Below are 19306 nucleotides of genomic sequence, written 5' to 3'. Positions count from 1 at the left end.
ATTTTTTTTTAAAAAGAAAGAAAGAAAACATGGGAGGAACTGCAGATTTCCCGGCGGCAGGGCCCATTCACGGGGAAAAAGGCCAACTTCTCCATCTCAAACTCTCGTATTAATAAAACCACCATATCTAAAGAGGCTCATCCACGCTTCATTACCATTGCAATCCCCTGACAATAGCCCGAAGAATACGAATGCTGAAAGGAAGTAATTAAGACCGTTTTTCAAGAGCAAACAAAAGGAGGCGCCCAGAAACATAATCAATATTCAAATGTATTGCTATCATTTAATTCGATGCAACAGAGGCTTTACTGGTTAAGCTGAAGGGACAAAAAAGCGTCGCAATTAAAATTGTGGGATAAAGTCCCCAAGGGGGAAACAATAGAAATAGAAAAAAGATATGCTTTTACTCACAGGCTTTAGACTCTTCACAGGGGATGTTTGACCTATGGAGAGACACAGATACACAACAGGAATATGGTGAGAAATGCAGATGTGACAACCATCCCCGAAGCGCCGTCCACCAGATGGCACTGCCTCTCCGGCTGAGTCACTGGCGGCCGCCAGCACCAAAAATAAACCAGTGAGCCAAGAGAGAGAGAGAGGTGTGGAGTCACTAAAGAATGCTCCATTAGTGAACATGCATCCATGTGCGATTAAAGATACATAGGGGATGCAGAGGTGGTACATGTGCTGGAGTGCTCACTAACACGGTGGAAGCCCACTGCGGGGAGAAAGGAAGGAAGGAAGCGGGTGAGTGCGTGAGAGATTCATGCATATAATTCAATGAGCGATAATTCTCTCTCTCATCTCTCACAGCCCCCCCCCTCCCCCCCTCTCAACTCCCAGCATTAACTGGATTAACAAACAGTCCTCTGGAGCCATGCAGCCCTGTGGGGCCGGACCAACACTTGGCTTGATGAGGGGTTAATGGAGCCCGATGGAAAAGAGATGTCCACGCCAGTATATATACTGAAACAAAATTATTTCTTAAACACAAATTGTAAACGTTAAGCTTAATTAAAATAGAAACAATTTTTAGACGCAGCGGCATTTTTATTTTACGCTCCACTGCGAAATTCCCCAATCCGACATCACAAGTCATCAAAGAGACCGGCGCTGTCTGCACACACCTGAAACACAGCCACACACACACACACACACACACACACACACACACACACACACACACACACACACACACACACACACACACACACACACACACACACACACACACACACACACACACACACACACACACACACACACACACACACACACACACACACACGCTCCTCCAAGCCATAGGGCACTGTCTAATGGTGGTTAAAGCTGGCATTAGCTCTTCGGTTGGGGAGAGGCTGGGTGAGGCTGAGCCCAGCTCTGCCTCCACTGTGATGCATCAGTGGAGTAGGACACGGTGATGGTGGCACATCAGAGAGTGGGTGAGTGGGTGTTTGGGAGAGGAGAGAGGAGGGTTGGGGCGTGGCCACGGGGTTGAGGTCCCTCTGGATGTTCCCTCTATAGACATTTAGCCATGGCTCTTTAAGGGGCCATTCGAAGGGTGCCCGCTCTCCTCCCACTCGCCTCTGGAATCAAGCGCACAGCCCCTCGCTCGTGTAATTTCTCTCAGACTTGTAACAGACTGCGTTACTGCGCCTCCGATGGGAGTCGTTGTGTGGAGACACAGAGGAGGAGTGCTCGAGAAAAAGAGCGAAGACGCTGCAATGCGATGGCAAGAAATGGGTCTCGGTCGCATCGAGTGGGATCATTGAACAGCTACAGGAGGGTGCAGGTGCAGTCTCTGTTGTGGTGACCTACAGACCGCAGACACAGTGGCATCACCCAGGATTTTACAGAACAACAGTGTGTGGTCAGCCAATGCCCCCCCCTCCACCCCCCCCACCCAACAAGCCACAGCACCACCTCACCTCCCGTCAGTATCAGCACGCTGACCTCACCTCCCACGGGCACTGTTGAAGTTGTATTGACAGCAAGTTACATCACACACCAGATGGCATTACAGCAGAAAAGGGATGGATAGAATGAGAGGAGGAGGGATAACGCCACATTTCCACGGCACGGCACGGCTCAACTGGAATCGCTCTTTTTGTGTGTTTTCTTTTTTTTTCCATTGGTCCTGTTCGTGTTACGACCTCGGCTGAGGTTCCACGCCCGTACTAGAATGTGTAAATAAGACCACTGATGGGTCAGAGAGAGCGTCACGGGACATCCTGCACAGACCCGCCATTTTTTCTTTTAAATAGCCATTTTTTTTTTATTCAACAGCAGCCCATAAAACTACATTTCATTTGTTTAATTGCCGATGAGAGGATTCCGCGAGTGTCTCGTTGAAGATGACCGCAGTTTGAATCCCAACCGACAGCGGGCGCTATTAGAGGGACGAGGAACAGAAAGTCGTGTAGAGTGAAACCATGCAGTGGAAATGAGGCAAAAGTCACAGGCGAGAGAAACACCACGTGGCCATACAGCCCGCCAGATGAAAAGAAATAAAAAGATAAAAACAGCCTCTCTCACCTCCTCGCAGCACAAGCACGTCGACCTCGCTGCCCACCGGCAAGTCTTTGAGAATGTCCACCACTTGGGCGTGACTGAGCGTCTGGACGTTTTGCCTGTTGATCTCCTTGATGACGTCTCCTTTCTGCAGCCCGCGGCACCACTGGGCGTCCAGGATCATCTTCACCTTCTGGCCCAGCGGGCAGTCGGCGATGGCGAACCCGAACCCTCCGGGCCCCTTGACCAGCGGCACGCTCGCCAGCTCCGGCTGCAGCATCCCCGTCGCCAACTCTGCCCGTTCCCCGTGCCTCCCGTTGGGCAACGCCGCCACGACGGGCCGGCCGCTGGCGTCCGTGGTGACGTAGTGGAGCTCCTGCGAGGAGCCGTGGAGGACGTCGCCTTTCACCAGCAGCGGCTGACCGTTGATGAGGGGCACGGCTGTCACCACCTCGCCGCCGTGCAGGGCCTGCTGGGGCTGGGTGGCCGGCGGGGGAGGCGGCGGCGGGAGAGGGTCGTCGCTGTTTAGATCCACGTCTGGAGGGAGCGGGTAGCCACGGCAAAGAACCATGTCCACGTACTGGTTGACGGGGATGGATTGGAACATCTGCACCACGTCTGGATGCGTTTTGCCCAGCACAGACATCCCGTTAATCTCAACAATGACATCACCTGAAGCGGAAAAAAAGAAAGAGAGAAATGGTGAGTTGAGTTTCTATTCTTGTATTTAATCCAGACATCACGTCTCTAGATCCTTCCTTTCCTTCTTCTATAAAATGTCCCTTTTATTTCTTCTATCACTTTAGTCCATGTCCCTCTTTCCTATGCTCCATTGTTGAACAGCACTCTGTGTGTTAGGTGGATGAGCACTACAGAGGTAAAATGAATTACTTCCAGGTGCATTGTGGTAGCACAGCTGGTACAAGGTTGCAAAATATATATATATATATATATTAATTTTTTTGTAATACCGCAGGAATTAGAAGCTATGAGCTCATAGATCTTCCAGCCAGCTAAATGAGATTGAAAGTTTCACCGGAGAGGCGTGTACACCCCCCCTGCAGACGTTTTTTTTTTTTTTTTTTTTTTGCTCACCAGACGCCATCTTGTTGTCGTGGGCGGCGGGGCCGTCGCCGAGCACGTTTTTCACCTGCAGGAACTCGTCGGTGCGGTCGCCGCCGATGATGGTGAATCCAAACCCCTGGGAGCTCTTCTTCAGCGCCGTGTGGTACAGCTCACCCTTCAGTTCGCTGGGGTCGGAGGTGAAGCCGAACGCACCTCCCTTACCTGCAAACAAAAGGTGCACACGCATGTAAAGTACTTGTGTGTGTGTGTGTGTTATGTGATTGAATGACCTGCTTTATGGGGTCTTTTGGGGGTCAACTGTAGCTCATGGGGGGAGAGTGGTCGTCCCGTAACCACAAGGTATACCCGGTTCAATCCCCGCTCTCCCCATAGTTGCATGCTGAAGTGCCCTCGAGCAAGACACTGAACCCCCAGTTGCACCCCGGGCGCTTCACTGCAGCCCACTGCTCCTTAATAACTCAGGATGGGTCAAATGCAGAGAAGGATGAATAAAAGTGTAAATGTCTAAATGAACGTCGACCAGCTAATACTAAACTAGAGAGCAGAACGGTGGTATGACACCTCTGACGGGGGCCCGTTCAGCCCAGTGTCCTCTTCTCTAATCCCCCCCCCCCCCTTCCCTGCTGCAGTCAGTGGCTCAGGAAAGAGTTTTGTCGGGGGAGACTTTTTATAACTTGAGTCGGGTGCAACTTAAGGTCAGTGGCAGCATCAATATGGACCACCCGGCATACGCCGCGCGCCAGATAAAGCGACTGTCAGGGTCACACTGAATTAAACGGCGCAGCGTCCCTATCTGGCGTTACTTGTGGCATCAGCACTTTAGATCATAGACTCCCCATCTCCCCCCCCCTTTCCCCAGCCCCATCCTCTCTGGCCCGGACTGCGTTATATCTTTGACTCTAAAGCACTAAAACTGAAGGCAGCAGGTGACACGTGATGCACATTCCAGTGACTGTGCTGTGTCGGTCTGTCTCCGAAAAACATCATTATGGCAAGCAATAAAACAATGTCCGCCTTTTTAAAAAAAATTTAAATAAGCTGTTTCTTTATGTCTAAAGTTCAATGAAATGCAGCAACATTTTTATAAAAATACGGTGAACAAACGTACTTGATTATTTTTCATAGAAAATTACGTTTAAACTTTATATGACATCTATGTCCACTATTATAATCGGCTTATAACACTGTATACTTATAGTTGTAACCACTCATAGATATTCATAATGCTTTATACCAATAGCTATACGACATTATTAAGCATTTTATATTGATTTACAAGGCCGAGTTTCATAATACTTCCCAGTTGCTTCACAGTGACATTTTGCTTTGCAAGGATCACAATGTATTGTAATTCCCATGGTTGTGATATTATGTACAACAATATGTTTTCATAATTTCTTCTTTAAATTCATAATCACTGTTGTAATGCATTATGATGTGACCATTCGTTATTTTGGAAGGATATATTATTATAAGATATATATTGTAAGGATGTTTTTCACTTTACAAATAGGGAATTTATAATCTAATTAGCATGCATTATACCAGTGATTACAATGCATTAAAAAAGTACAATACAATTATACTTATAAATAGAAATATAATACACTTTGATCCGTGCAAGAAGAACATATTTAGTGACCTGCAATTATAAAGTATTGTGATATTGTCCATATCAGTCATTACAAAGATCATTATATTGTGTTATGATTACTGTTATAAAGCATTCAGGTTATTTACGAGCGCTTACAAATAGAATTATACGGTGCTATTTACAGATTATGATGCATTATAAGTACGTTTGTAATGTATCATAGACATGGGCGCCATGTGTGTCAACAATAACAATAAATGTATTTAAATAATACAAAATCCTAAGAATGCTCCCTGCATTTAAAGCAATGCGATAAAACATAAAATGGACGCAGCCCAAAACAGAATTGATTTGGTTGGACTATTCTCTCAATTAGAGTTTGTGACTAATCCTCCAACAATAAATAAAAGTTGTTTTTCTCCATCAAAAGACCAAAAACCAACAAATACTTAGTCCGTCTTCCCGAGTTCATTAATTCATGCAGAAGACGTACATCTGTAGAATAATTGCCATAGTTTCATCCATTAAAGAGGCTAAAACAAACAGTTGCAGATGACACATAACATCGAGTAAACGGGAGTAAATAGTTCATCTGCTGGGGACTTTTTAATAATCTCTCTGTGTTCACGGCAACGAAGGAAAATGTTATAGAGTTTAACGGTTATTGATGTTTTTGGACAGCGACAGAGGAATAAGTGATACCAGACTGCACCGGGGGGGGGGGGGGAACACAGACAATATTTACATGGATCAATTCATTCTTGTTTTTGTTCTATTGGCATTTTCAGAGAATAAGAAAAAGACAGAATGTGTGTGCTGCATGCGTTTGCCTCTGTGTGTACAAACATAAAGCTGCATATCCTCAATTATACCCCTTTTTAATTTCTTTGTGTTATATCTCTCTCTCTCTCTGTCGCACACGGTGATTGGGCAGCGACCAATTTCCATATTCAAATTTTTCAAGATCACAGTAGCAGCTTTTTCTAGTTTGGCTGCAAACCAACCGCAACCGCCTCTCAGTTCCTTCAGTTTGAAATGAAGAAAACGCTCTGGAACTTTCTGTAAACGCGAGGAGTTTAAAAAACGCGGGCCCTGCTTCATGAACTCAACATGGCTTTTTTTTTGGGCCCCGGCGCTGGAACAACCATTTGACTGCCCATTTGTGTGTGTGTGTGTGTGTGTGTGTGTGTGTGTGGAGAAACACACAGAAGTGATGGAGGGAGAGCGAGACAGAGGGAGGAAGTGAGAGCGGCGTGTGCGAGTCTGCACTTGTGTGGGAGAGTCCAAGGAAGGTCGTGCCAATGTTTGAAAAGCCAGAGGCAGACAAAGCCATCAGATCCACGGCATCCAACAGCCGTGCTTCTTGGATTTCTCGTGTGTGTGTGACTCAGTTGCGTAGTAAATCCCCGGAGACATTATGCAGCATAATTGGGAAGACATCTTTCTTACTACATCAATGGAGAAACAGCGGGTGCAGTTTATTTTTTTTCTCCCGAGAATGCACCTTGAACATCAGAATTCATAAGCAACCGCTGTCGCAAGACCAAGACTTGACGAACAGGGAGAGTAGCGGACAGCCAATCAGAACAAAGCACACACACACACACACATGTGGGCACAACAACGGCCGCTCTGTTGGCGAGCTGGCAAACAACGCAGTGTAGCCTCCTTTGTAGGTTGAGATCAACACCTCAAACATTATGGACACTAGTAATCAAAGCATAAATGATTATCCATGAAATTAAAATGGTATGGGAAAAGTGTTAGAAAAGGGCATTTTGGAATAAAAATAAATTAAAAAAAAAAAACAGTAAACATGTTCTTTTGCGCAAAAAAAAAGAATCGGTAAATAAGATTTAATAAAAAGAAATATTTAAAAACACATTCAGTTATATAATCGTAGTCAATTCGCTGATTAAAAAATAAATTAAAAAAACTCCCCAGGAATCTATCTTGGAGAAACTGTAAAAAAAAAAATCCGAAGAATAGCCCCGAGGTGTAACCGTCGAGCGGGTTTCATCACATCGGCTGACAGCTCACTCGGTTGTGTAATCGGTAATCACGGGCGCCGTGGCGGTTTTCCTCAGTCCCCACACACCTGAGCAGAGAAGTGTCTGATTATGCGGCACTGCCCCTCTCTGATGTGCCCGTTCCACCAGCTGTTGCCTAAAAGCCGGCCTCCTCCCCTGCATATGAAAACATACTTCATTCATAATGTTTATTGCGGGAGAAGAAGCGGCTCGTCGACCTGAAGAACAACAACCTGTGTTGGTGTGAGCGAACCCGGGAAGAACGGGGTTTTTATGTGGACATTCTATCATTGTTTGAGGGCTACTTGAAGGTTTACTACGCGTTCCGCTGACCTTGCATGAAATGACGTCTCTCCGACTGCTTTCTGTTCCCAGATAACACATTTGTCACAGCACGTCGACTGGGGTCAAAAGGTCAGCCTCAGTAAGCCAAAGTGATTAAACTAGGAGCGCTTGACTGGAGAGGACTCGCGTTCGACTCACGCTAACGTTCACAGTGATAATAACAATAATAATAATAAATCCAAACCTCCGACGGTTGTTCTTGAATATCATACACAATAGTGAGGTAAACACCAGCTCAGAGAACAATTAGTGAAGGACGATCACACAGACAGCAGGAGCAAACAATTTTTCATTATCCCATCCAGGAGATTTGTGTTTGTGTGCGTGTGTGTGTGTGTTTGAAAAACATATTTGATTGACAGTTCTACTGTGACTGCTGACTCCTCACTAGGAGGAGTCAGAGGTCTGCTAGGACCCGCAAGGGATTAACAGTTTGTTTGCATGTATGTAAGTACGTATGTATGTATGTATGTATGTATGTATGTATGAATGCATGTATGAATGTATGCATGCATGTATGTATGCATGCATGCATGTATGTATATATGTATGTATGTATGTATGCATGCATGTATGCATGTATATATGTATGTATGTATGTATGTATGTATGTTTTTATGTATGTATGTATACATGTATGTATGTATGTATGTATGTATGTGTGTGTGTATGTATCTATGTATGTATGTATGTATGTATGCATGTATCTATGCATGTATGTATGTATGTATGCATGTATGTATGTATGTTTGCATGTATGTGTGTGTGTATGTATCTATGTATGTATGTATGCATGTATCTATGCATGTATGTATGTATGTATGTATGTATGTATGCATGTATGTATGTTTGCATGTATGTTTGTATGCATGTACGTATGTTTGTATGTATGTATGTCTGTATGTTTTTATGTATGTATGTTTGTATGTTTGCATGTATGTTTGTATGAATGTATGTATGTTTGTATGTTTGCATGTAGATGGGGGTAAATGTGGGTTGTATTCATCCAATCAAGCATTACAGCAGTGGTTGTTGCAGACACCCCTTAGTGGAGATATGCTCTCTCCTGAGCGCCCTTTTCTAGTTTCAGATGACGTGACAGGAAGCTAGTGGAAGTAATTACAGTCATACGTGTACTTGCATGTGCAATATCTCATGCTGTTTTCAAAGGTCACGTGTGGGAGCAGCGATGTGGCAGTTGCAGGTTTCCACGTGGTTTCTGTGTGTCCTTTACTCAACTCCTCCGCAGTAATTTCTTTCTTCTTTTTTTTCCCCCCTCTCTCCTAACTATCCAAATGGAGGGGGAGGGGAAGTTGAAGTAGGGGACAGCTTCTGCAGTGCTGCTGTTACCTTGGGAAGGAGCTGCTGCGGCTTGTTGGATCGCAGCCGTCTCCTGGCTCAGCTTCTTCTTCGCCTCCAAGACCGGGTTCTCAAACTGGGTTTTCTGGTTGATGTGGCTGCAAAAAAAAAAAAAAAAAAACAGATTTAAGAGACTCTCAAAACACAACAACACACAGTGGCACACCTCGGACGTTTTAAACTCAGTGCTCCACTTTTTTTTGCAGTTCATTATGCATGCGCCTTTCCTATAAAGGAACTGTGATCGCCTACTATAGGGACGCTATAGTGGCACCATTATGAATAAATTAATAAACACAGCACACGTACACAGTAAAGGCTGCCTTGCCTCCTCTTGATGTGGGGGAACAACAATGGCTTTTAGCAATTTAATATTGAAAGGAAATGACCCCCTCCACCGAATGCCAACAACATCCTGTTCCTCTACAACAAGGTAAACAGCCTGTCGCCCCCCTCGGCATAGATACCACAGCCACTGTATCATAGGGAGTTCATTTCCAGCTAAAAGACTGGCAGCTATAAGCTCCATCTATATGCCAGCGAGTCTCCTTGTCCAAACAAGTGAGCGCTGCTCGTTCTCTTGTCACTTATACCTAGGAGGGATCCTTCTGCAGTCTGAGCAATAAAACAACGCCGGTGTTGCATTTTCTTTTCATCACAACCGATTGCCACCCCTCCTTGCAGCCCCCCCATATGCCAATAGCCCACCTCCCTCCATCTATTCTAGTTGAAAGTCTCCCCCACTTCTCTCGACTGCCGTTACAATGGCAATTTCACTGATTTCCTGCCGGGGTGGCGAAGCACAGAAAACCCCCCCAAAAAAACCCCAGACAAACAATACAAACAACACAAATATGCGGAGACGTGTGTACACGCTTATTACACAAACACAGAGTTGTGTTCACATACAGGTGGCTGCAATGTCCCCCGCAGAGCTTCATTTTTGCCACCCACTGATGAACATCCTGATCACAATCTTCAACAGTTCCCCTCACCCGCTAGATACGACAACACGAGCCGCGCGCCACAGCCATTTGTTTATTTTTAGACGGTATTGATTTATGCCGGTCGACTGCTAATGTACACAGTGTAATATGCACTCCAGATCCTTCTCGTGCAATGGGCTCTGTGTGTGTGTGTGTGTGTGTGTGTGTGTGCGTGCGTGCGTGCGCATCTGCAGGGGAACAAGTGGGATGGAGCGATTTGAACTGTTTGGGATAATGGCAGCTGGAGGAGTGCTTGGAAAACACACACAGGGATGACTCAATAAAACTTACTCGACATAGTATGTGCCGTACTGCGGGTCGTCGATTTCCTCCCAGCCGTACGGTAGCTCTGCAAACAAGAGAGGAAACAGCGTGTGATGGGAGAGACGGAGAGATGCAAATACGGCGCGTTGAGGCGGCAGAGTGGAAAAGACAGAGAGGAGGGAGAGGAGGCGCGTTGGTGTTTAGTCGACACTCATCTGGGGCGTTTCGCGAGCCTTTTTTTACCACGTCGGTGAGGTGCAGCAGTGGGGACCAGTGTGTGTGTCTCGTCCCCCTGACTGGGACGTTTAGCACAAGAGAGTAGCCGCGAAAAAAATAGCCGACATGGTTTTGTGAAAACATTTCACTGATTTCCACAAGCAGGAATGGCCTGATGTACGCCATGCCCTGATGAGAGAGAGAGAGAGAGAGAGAAAGAGAGAGAGAGAGAGCTCTTCACGCAACAGAAAGCTTTGAGGTAGCTTTTCAACACACCAACTAGCGTTGTGTAGAAATCCATTAAAAGCCGTCTGGAAGGGTCCTCACTCTTTCAAGCCGTGGCTACTCTCTGTCTCTGCCTGCACTTAAGCCCACATTAGCATCCTGGGGATATGAAGGCACGGCCAGGATTCCTTTAAAGTAGACCCCCCGGCTCCGAGGTAAACTAGGTCATGTGACCGTGAAGCTGAGGGCGACTCTTAGGCGACGCGTCAATTCAAAAGACGAAGTTATGGAGTTTTACACTGTTTTTTAATTTTTTTTTTTTAGACTGAATGTGTGACGTGACGGATGATGCAATGGTGGGCACGGACAATAGAGGTACGCCCCCCCCCCCCCCCCCCCTGCCCCGTGTAAATACACGTGCAGTCTTTAATGGAACGACTGCACGCTCGAGTACGCCGGCTGAGAAGTGGAGCCCACATACCTCCATCCTCGCACTTCTCGGGGGGCTTCGCCTTCTTCGCCAAGCGGGGGTCCAACCACGTGGTCGTCTTGGTGTTGTGACTGCGGAGAGCACACAAAAAATGGCAGCCAGTAATTATCAACCGCGAAGGCCGATATGCGTTTGTGCGCGAGAGTCACTGGAGACACACATCGGATCCATTTATTTTACGTTCAGCCGTCACATTAACGTGCATTATGGTGAGGCTGCGTTTTCAGAGGGGAGGAATGAGAAACGCGACAAACTCGTTTACCCTCAAACAACTGGGGTGTGTAATCAGGAAGAAAAGCACAACGGTCTTCTGATATCTTTACAGACAAATGGCTTGGAGCCAAATAAAACACAAATATATATATATATATATATATATATATACATATATATATATACACATATATATATACACAGACATATATATTTATATACATATTTATATACACATATCTATATTTATATATATACATATCTATATTTGTATATATATATATATATATACACATACACACATATATATTTATATATATATATATATATATTTATATAGACATATATTCATATAGACACATATATATACACATATATATTTATATATACATATATATATTTATATACATATATACACACATATATATATATATATATATTTATATAGACACATATATATATATATACATATATATTTATATATATATACATATATATATTTATATATATATATATTTATATAAATATATTTATATATACATATATTTATACATAGACATATATATATATTTATACATAGACATATATATAAATATATATATATACACACACATACATATATATTTATATATACATATATTTATATATACATATATATATTTATATATACATATATATATTTATACATACATATATTTATACATACATACATATATATATATATATATATTTATACATAGACATATATATAAATATATATTTATATATATATACACACTAATCACTCAGCGATGAGTGAATGATGCCACATCATCAAACACCCAGGATCAGGCCCGACTGCGCTGCGTTTCATGATGCATGAAATCAAATGCTGTTTTACATCAGCTATACAAACAAGACATCCATTTTTAACACCACATCGTACAACACACCCCGCTGCCGCTGTGAGATGACACGATTTACATAAGTAACAACACCCAAGTCGTCAGTTGACCCAAATTCCATATTTTTCATCAGCCGGCACTCAGACTGCGATACACCTGATCGAGCTAATAACACATATAACTATAGCCGGCTTCCGCTATTACACATTTGTATTTGTATTGTATTTATAAAAGAAAACTCGCTTCCAACACATCCGTCAGGTGTCAATTCGATCTTGTGATCACTTCGGAGGGTGCAGTTTGTGCTGCTGTTGAATTGTTGTTGTAGTTTATAATAATATAAAAAGGTACGGAAAAAAAACCCCAGTGAAGCCTCATATTGGAAGAGGATGGAACCTACAAAAAACATCCGGCATCTTTATTTAATACATCACTTTAAATGAATTCAATGCTCTCGGGAAAAATAGCGATGCTCATTAATTGCTCGGTTGACCGACCGGGTCGTGTCCGTCACTCACTCTATGAAGTAGACCATGCCGGTCTCAGTGTAAGCCATCTCCCAGTTAAGGGGCAGGGGCTCCAGGCTGTCATCGCGGGGCAGAGAGCTCCACGTGCGGAAGTCCATGGAGCTGCTGGACTGGTTGTAGCTGGGCACCGCTTTCCTCCAGTCCGCCCCCTCTTTGAGCTCTGTATATAAAGAAAGAGAGAGAGAGAGAGAGAGAGAGAGAGAGAGAGAGGGGATGGAAACACAGGGACCAGACTGAGTGGATGGTTAGCCCGCAGGAACACCTCTGCCCTCCTGTTTTTGCAGCTGCAGGGGAGTAGAGAAAGACCTGTGTCGCTCAGAGGATTTGCATGGGATGGTGTGTGTGTGTGTGTGTGTGTGTGTGTGTGTGTGTGTGTGTGTGTGTGTGTGTTCGCCAAAGGGCTGGTTTGCATTTGCATGTGCACACAGTGTTAATGCTTATGCATATGTACATGTACACTCCCTGAGGGTTGCAACGATAGAGGCAGGGATTCACATTAAAAAAAAAAGGGCAATTTGAGCCCAAGGGGATTTCTGAATGATAATACTGTACTGCTGCTCTTCACTTATAGGCCCATTGATGAGAAACTGGTCGAGAATGAACATGAAACATACAATAGAGGCCCTCCTAATTCACTTAGCATTTCACACCTTCCCTCAAAAGACGGGTATAAAAAGGGATGAAACGCGAGTTCTCTTCATCCCTTTCTTTTACGCGGAAGCTAACCTCCTCACAACGGAGGATGAAAGACGCTACGCACGCCACATTTCTGGGGGTGATCGTTCCACCTGAATTTTAGGTTGAATGCGTAATTGCTGAAAAAACCACAATTCCCCATTCTCAGCATCGTCTTTTGCCTCTCTTCTTTATATATATATATATATATATAAAAATTTGATTTAAAAGGGCACAGACACGCAGATTGAATGCACATGTGTTTGAAAGAGCCATGTAAACACTGGGAGAACCCGAGCGGAGGGCACAGCCTGAAGGAGAGCTGAGGTCGTCCGGTTCACAGCGCGGCGACGGCCCACTCAACGATACACGCGGGGGAGGGGCCAACAGTGGCAGGGAGGGGGGGGGGGGGGGGGGGTTATGATAAGGACAGTCTGAGCAAAAGACGGTGGAAAAGCTGCAGTCAAGAGTTTAGAGACTTAGAGCTCACATTTTCCATTAGCCTCTTTTTCTCTGCCCATCTATGGCTGGTCTGAGACTACAACGGCAGCAGCCGCTGTACGGGCAGCCATTTGTGACTGGTTCCTTTCCATAAAAAGAACTCCTGGATGTTTGGGCATCATCCTCTGTTTGATTTCAATATGACAGAGCGGTTGGGCAAACAGACTTTTGGATTTCCCGTGAATCCTTTGTACAGCTGAGCAAGCAGCGTTGAGAGCCGTGACTGTCAAAACAATGTTTCGTTCTGGAAAGAAAAACAACGTTTTCAGCTCGGACTTAGCCCCAAAAAAACAAAAAAAACCCAGGTATGATGCACGTGGTATGCAACCCGCTTCTGAGGGGGCGGGCGCTGTTCAGAGCATTAAGGACAGATTTGTTCCTAAAAGTCACCGAAAGCGTCGCCGGCGTAACACGACTCTGGGGGCAGGTCGAATATTTCACGCTCGTCCGGGAGTTAAACATTTTTATTTATGTGAAAATAACGAATGAGAAGTGGAAAGGACGGGAGCTTAAGAGAGATGATCAAGCCGCTCGGTGGGCCTCGTCAAAAACGGAAAAACAATCTGCCAACGAGGCAAAAAGGTCTTTGTGTCTTCACAGCAAGACGGTGACGGCGACCCGGCGTGGCAACCGAAAAAAGGGACAAACGGCGTACGCCGGTGCCTCCGTTACTGAACATGACATCCTGCGCTGTGACATTTACTGACCGGGCAGTCCGTTGACCAGCGGCGGCCTCTCGTCGTCGTCTTCCTCCTCGGGGACCGCGCTGTCCTTCCTGTCCATCTTACTGACCGAGGTGGTGCGTTTCCTGGGGACCTCGCCGCCGTAGTCTTCGTCAAACAGCACCTGGTCCACCAGGTCCGGCTGCACCAGGTTGGGCTCCGCCGGCGGCTTCGGGGTCCCGTAGTAGTTACCTTTCGGAGTAAAAAACAAAAAGATGGAGGGGGGGGGGGGGGGGGGAAGAATGAGAGGAGAGCCACAGAACGTGCCGTAAACTGTATTTATGCTACGCGGGGGAAGCAGAGAGATCATCCACCTTGTCAACATCACTCCAGTTCCTCTCGTTTCAATCAGGTTGCAAATATTAATTCCCTTTAATGTCACACGCCGGCACTCAAGGTGGACTTTTTGACACGTTTCAGAGGTCTTCTTCCTCGTCTCTCAAACCCCTGCTTTGTTTTCCCTCAATAACTGCACCGCGGGGCTGTCATGACTCATGTAACACTAACATCACTTCACTCGGAGTTTGCCAGCAACTAATTACACTGATCATTGAATACAGCAATTATCTACATCTCAGCTTGCTCCTTTTTTTTTTTTTTCCTCCCCTAATGAAGAAAAACCTTGTGTTACGGATTATAAATATTCAGTGCACTCCGTAAAGAGAGGGGATGGAGTGCAAAACTTTGTTAAATTATTTTGCTCATTTAGCTCATGGGGTGATCCATCTACGTATGGCTTGGTGAGCAGTATGTGGAACTCCATTTAGGCGTGGTGTAAGTAATTATTCAACCCCCATTAGGATTATAAATAACGTGCATGCTAATTTACATCGCTGCCATTTATTACAATTATTTTTTCGCTCAATGCGCGCTCCGTCAGATGTCTCCACGCAATGATATCAAATATTTTTTTTTTTTCCGCAATCTAATTTGTTGGGTCAAATATTCACTTGGCTCTCACAATAAGTGATCATACAGGATTGAGCCTGCTCTGCGAAATCGTGATTTTATGATTAATTAAAGAAGGGGAGATGCTGCTGGGGAAACAGGGATTTTCAGAAATTTAATTAGCCTCCATAAACCCCATATATTTTTTCCCCATTGGACCACGGTATTATGAACCTTTGATGTACTTAAGCGTGAACATGCGGATGCGGTACTGTGTAAGAGCAACACTTAACAACACTGGATCTTTTTATAGCTTGGTACAAAGGAGGCGAAGCTGACAACGCCGTGCATGCTGGGAAGAACAGAGGGCTCTGAGGAACGCGGCGCAGTCGCTCCAGCGGCTCCGCGGCACGATACCGTACCGCCACAGCGACCCCTCTGATGACTGAGCCCATCTCGAGTGCGGCCTCGTCTCCTCCGGCGTGCCCACTACAATGAATAGCAGACTGGGTTAATGCAGCTACGCTCCTCTTCCTCAAAGGAAGGTTGCGGAGGGGAAGGAGGCCGGATGAAAGCCGGATGAAAGCCGGATGAAACCGCCCCCCCCCCCCCCCCTTGTTGCTCGACTGGCTGTGTTTACCAAGCGACACTCATCCGTATTTGTCAAAGATGGCTTCATTAACAGGGGTGGCACCGCGATAGCAGGGAGAGATTGGGTCTGCTGGCTAATCCCCCGCCCGTCTCCTGCCGCACGCCAACATTCATCAGACAGACGCTCCCGTCTGTGATTAATTACTTACAAAACACGTCTCGTGGCCCCTGATAAATGCGCGTCGCAGATACGGGGAGGTGTGTGAAGGCGAAGATCCGTGGCCGTCGTTCCGCCATTATAAATGGAGGCAGGCCTCATAAGCCGATGAGCCGGTCCGAAATTAAATGGGGGGGGGGGGGCGATGAGCCATGATGGAGGAGTGGGGTCGCCGCTTTCTTAGCGATTTCAATGGCGGGCGGAATCAGCTGGCGGTAATGAAAAGACTGCCCGTCGTCAAGGTCACTGCGCATGAGCTGCACAAGGTCATCGGCACGCTTTCAGTCTCGCACACGAAAACCCTCCACCCAGCACGTTGCACTGCGCTCTCGCAGTCAATTTCATCTCCAGGTCTGTTTCCCCTTCCTCGTTAAAACCCGACTCATTATCACGACGGGGATCCCAAAACAACAAGATTTTGACGTGGATCTCGATTTGCCAGAATGTTGCTCTCTCTCCCTGGCGAGGATAAGGAGATGTCATTTACCAGAGGGGACTAAATGTGCATTCTTTTCATTTGCCCGGCAGCTGCCTCTCCACTCTCTCTTCACTTCACCGCACTCAGCTATGCAGCTCGTGTCCGGCTGCTCTGCTCGGAGTGAGTGACCCGACCTGGAACTCGGTAGGCGCCCGAGACTGAGGAGGGACCGAGAGCCCAGGAAGATGTGCTCTCGACGCCTGGCGCAGATGGCCGACGCGACCCGGGACCCTCCGGAAACAACACGGCGCGGGGCACCATGTACACTACCAATCAACAAAAAAAAACAGCCTAACGCGAACTGTGTCCGAGAGATCAACGTGGTCCTGGACAGCAGGATGATGGATGATGGTGTTTAAGTTGAAATGATGTGCACAATGCGTTAAGTGACTCCCATGAATTGTTATCTAGGTTAGAAGGGGGAAAAAAATACTTTACACATGACTCATTAGCATAACGAGCATTCAGGCAAATCATTTGGGACTATTAGTGAGCCCATTATGGTTAGCTAAGAATCCCATTAGCGCGGTACCTTCAGTGAAACTCGCTTACTGTTCGCTTTTAAACTGACGCTAATTCAGGAGCTCTTCGCAGAAGAAATGCAACCCGCGTGCCCCGTTACGAGGGAACGTTTGTCCTTGTTTTTGTTTGTTTTTTCCCCGAGCGAGGCTGCGCTTCAACCGCAACCAAATGGAGTAAATCTCGCTCCTCGATCCAATTACTTGCAGCTCCTCCTTGGGTTCACTGTGCTGCTGAGATCAACACTCTCTGACTGGGTTTCATAGGAAGAGAGAAGGACTGGGGGAAGTGTTCAGTCCTCTCTCGGGGGATCGCTCACTCAAACCGTCCAACTTTTGAGAGGCTAATCCACACATCTGCACGCAGCCAGTCCTGCATTCCCTTGCAAAGGGAGGGTGGGGGGGTTCCCACCAGGGAGCACACCGCTATATCAACCCTGTCTCTGTCTTCATTCGTGTACTCTTCCTCCCTTTTGCTCTCCATCTCCCCCTCTCTACCCACGGCCGACCTCTTTGTGAAGGTGTAAATCCCACCTGGCCTCGGCTCACAGATGAAGGACGGCTGGTGGGCGATTTTGGCAGCTCCGGAAAAGCTGATCTTCGAATTCTTTGATTGGTTCTCTGTGCAAGTGCATGCTCACACAGTTTGTGTGCGTGCGTGTGTGTGTGTGTGTTTTTTTTTAAAGTCATTGCTGGCACTGTGCTACAGGGACCAGGGGTAAGGAGGGGGACTGGCACCTTATCACAGGGATCAGAGACCGCTGGGAAGAACCTGCCTCAACACGTTAGGATGTGCTCCTCATCATGCATACACACAAATGTCCACAAACACACTCGTGCACACCCGGAGGAAGCCACTCTCAGACTTAAGGCGCTTTCTCACTGGATGAGGATTTAGACTTAATCATTTAATTCTCCATCCGTATAGGAAGCACGAGACGCGGCTGAATGGGAAACGAGGGGAAGGTCCATTGAGGCGACGAGAGGTTGCCCATCAAGCATTTAGAAATAAAAATCCCCCCCCCCCCCCCCCCCCTTCCATTTCACAGCAGCCTGGATTTGCAGTAAGAAAGAACAAGCTTAAAAAAAGGGAGAAAAAGATTATCATGTTATTGCTCTAATCATAGCGCAATGTGCGAGAAATCCTCCGCTCCAATCCCCTCATGACACAAATACACTGCGACCGTCTGACTTTCCAAGACCTTTAAATACAGGGCGAGTGCTTATGCTTCATTGTAGTGTAAAGTGTTAGAAATTGTAAATACTAGCTATTCAGCTGAAATACCCCTCATTGTGTAAACTTCCATACTGGGGAACCACGTGACTGCGCTTGTAAAGTATTATTTGACTAGTTTACGGATGTGTATTGAGTTCACACAGGAAGGGCGTTCACAAACGTCCGAGGTTCGAGCTTGAGACGTTCAAAATGGAAGAAGAAAAAAAAAGTTTGTATTCTCCATGTTGTTGACAACCCGAAAAAAAAAGGATCTCGAGAGGCTCCGCAGCACTTTTACATTCGCAGTTTGTAAACGACGAGGACGCACGTGAAGTGTGCACACGCAGTATACGGCCCGAGTGCGATGGCGTGTCAAGCTCCGTGAGGGCATTGACCACCGAAGATCAACCTAAACAAATCTGTGTGCTGTTAGCGAGCGGGGTAGAGTACATTAACAATATTTAGAGGCCGGATATATATACACATATTTGGTGGCGAAACCTAGCGTGTAGCGTTACACCGATGCGAGACACGATGAGCATTCTGGTCGCGACTATATAATCTGCGGTCGCGTATACGGGAACGTCAAAAACCATCACATGGACTCAAGAGTCGTGAGTTCATTGAGTTTTTTTTTAAAAAGAAACACAAGCCGTTTTTGATCAGGCCAGCGGTAGTCAACACGTTTAATAGCTTTAAAGTCTGGCGACTCTCGAGCCAAATGCATTGCGGGTGCTCGTAGTGACGTTTAAAAGAAGTTGCACCCC

General features: G+C 46.0%; 1 protein-coding gene across 1 annotated transcript in view; it reads right to left on the bottom strand.

Moving 5' to 3' along the window:
- The window catches only part of LOC117731406 (membrane-associated guanylate kinase, WW and PDZ domain-containing protein 3), a 112941-nt gene that overhangs the window by 11867 nt on the left and 81768 nt on the right, over positions 1 to 19306 (bottom strand). Inside the window, exons 4-11 of the mRNA XM_034533749.1 lie at positions 14617 to 14823; positions 12725 to 12893; positions 11101 to 11180; positions 10206 to 10263; positions 8920 to 9026; positions 3610 to 3801; positions 2539 to 3186; positions 412 to 443 (exon numbers count right to left, since the gene is read on the bottom strand). Of these exons, the coding sequence (XP_034389640.1) occupies positions 412 to 443; positions 2539 to 3186; positions 3610 to 3801; positions 8920 to 9026; positions 10206 to 10263; positions 11101 to 11180; positions 12725 to 12893; positions 14617 to 14823 (1493 nt within the window). The remainder of the gene's footprint in view (positions 1 to 411; positions 444 to 2538; positions 3187 to 3609; positions 3802 to 8919; positions 9027 to 10205; positions 10264 to 11100; positions 11181 to 12724; positions 12894 to 14616; positions 14824 to 19306) is intronic.

Source organism: Cyclopterus lumpus, chromosome 5 (genome assembly GCF_009769545.1).
Source record: "Cyclopterus lumpus isolate fCycLum1 chromosome 5, fCycLum1.pri, whole genome shotgun sequence".
Lineage (NCBI taxonomy): Eukaryota > Metazoa > Chordata > Actinopteri > Perciformes > Cyclopteridae > Cyclopterus > Cyclopterus lumpus.
The sequence above is the reverse complement of the archived record's forward strand: the minus strand, read 5'-3'. Positions and strand labels throughout refer to the sequence as shown.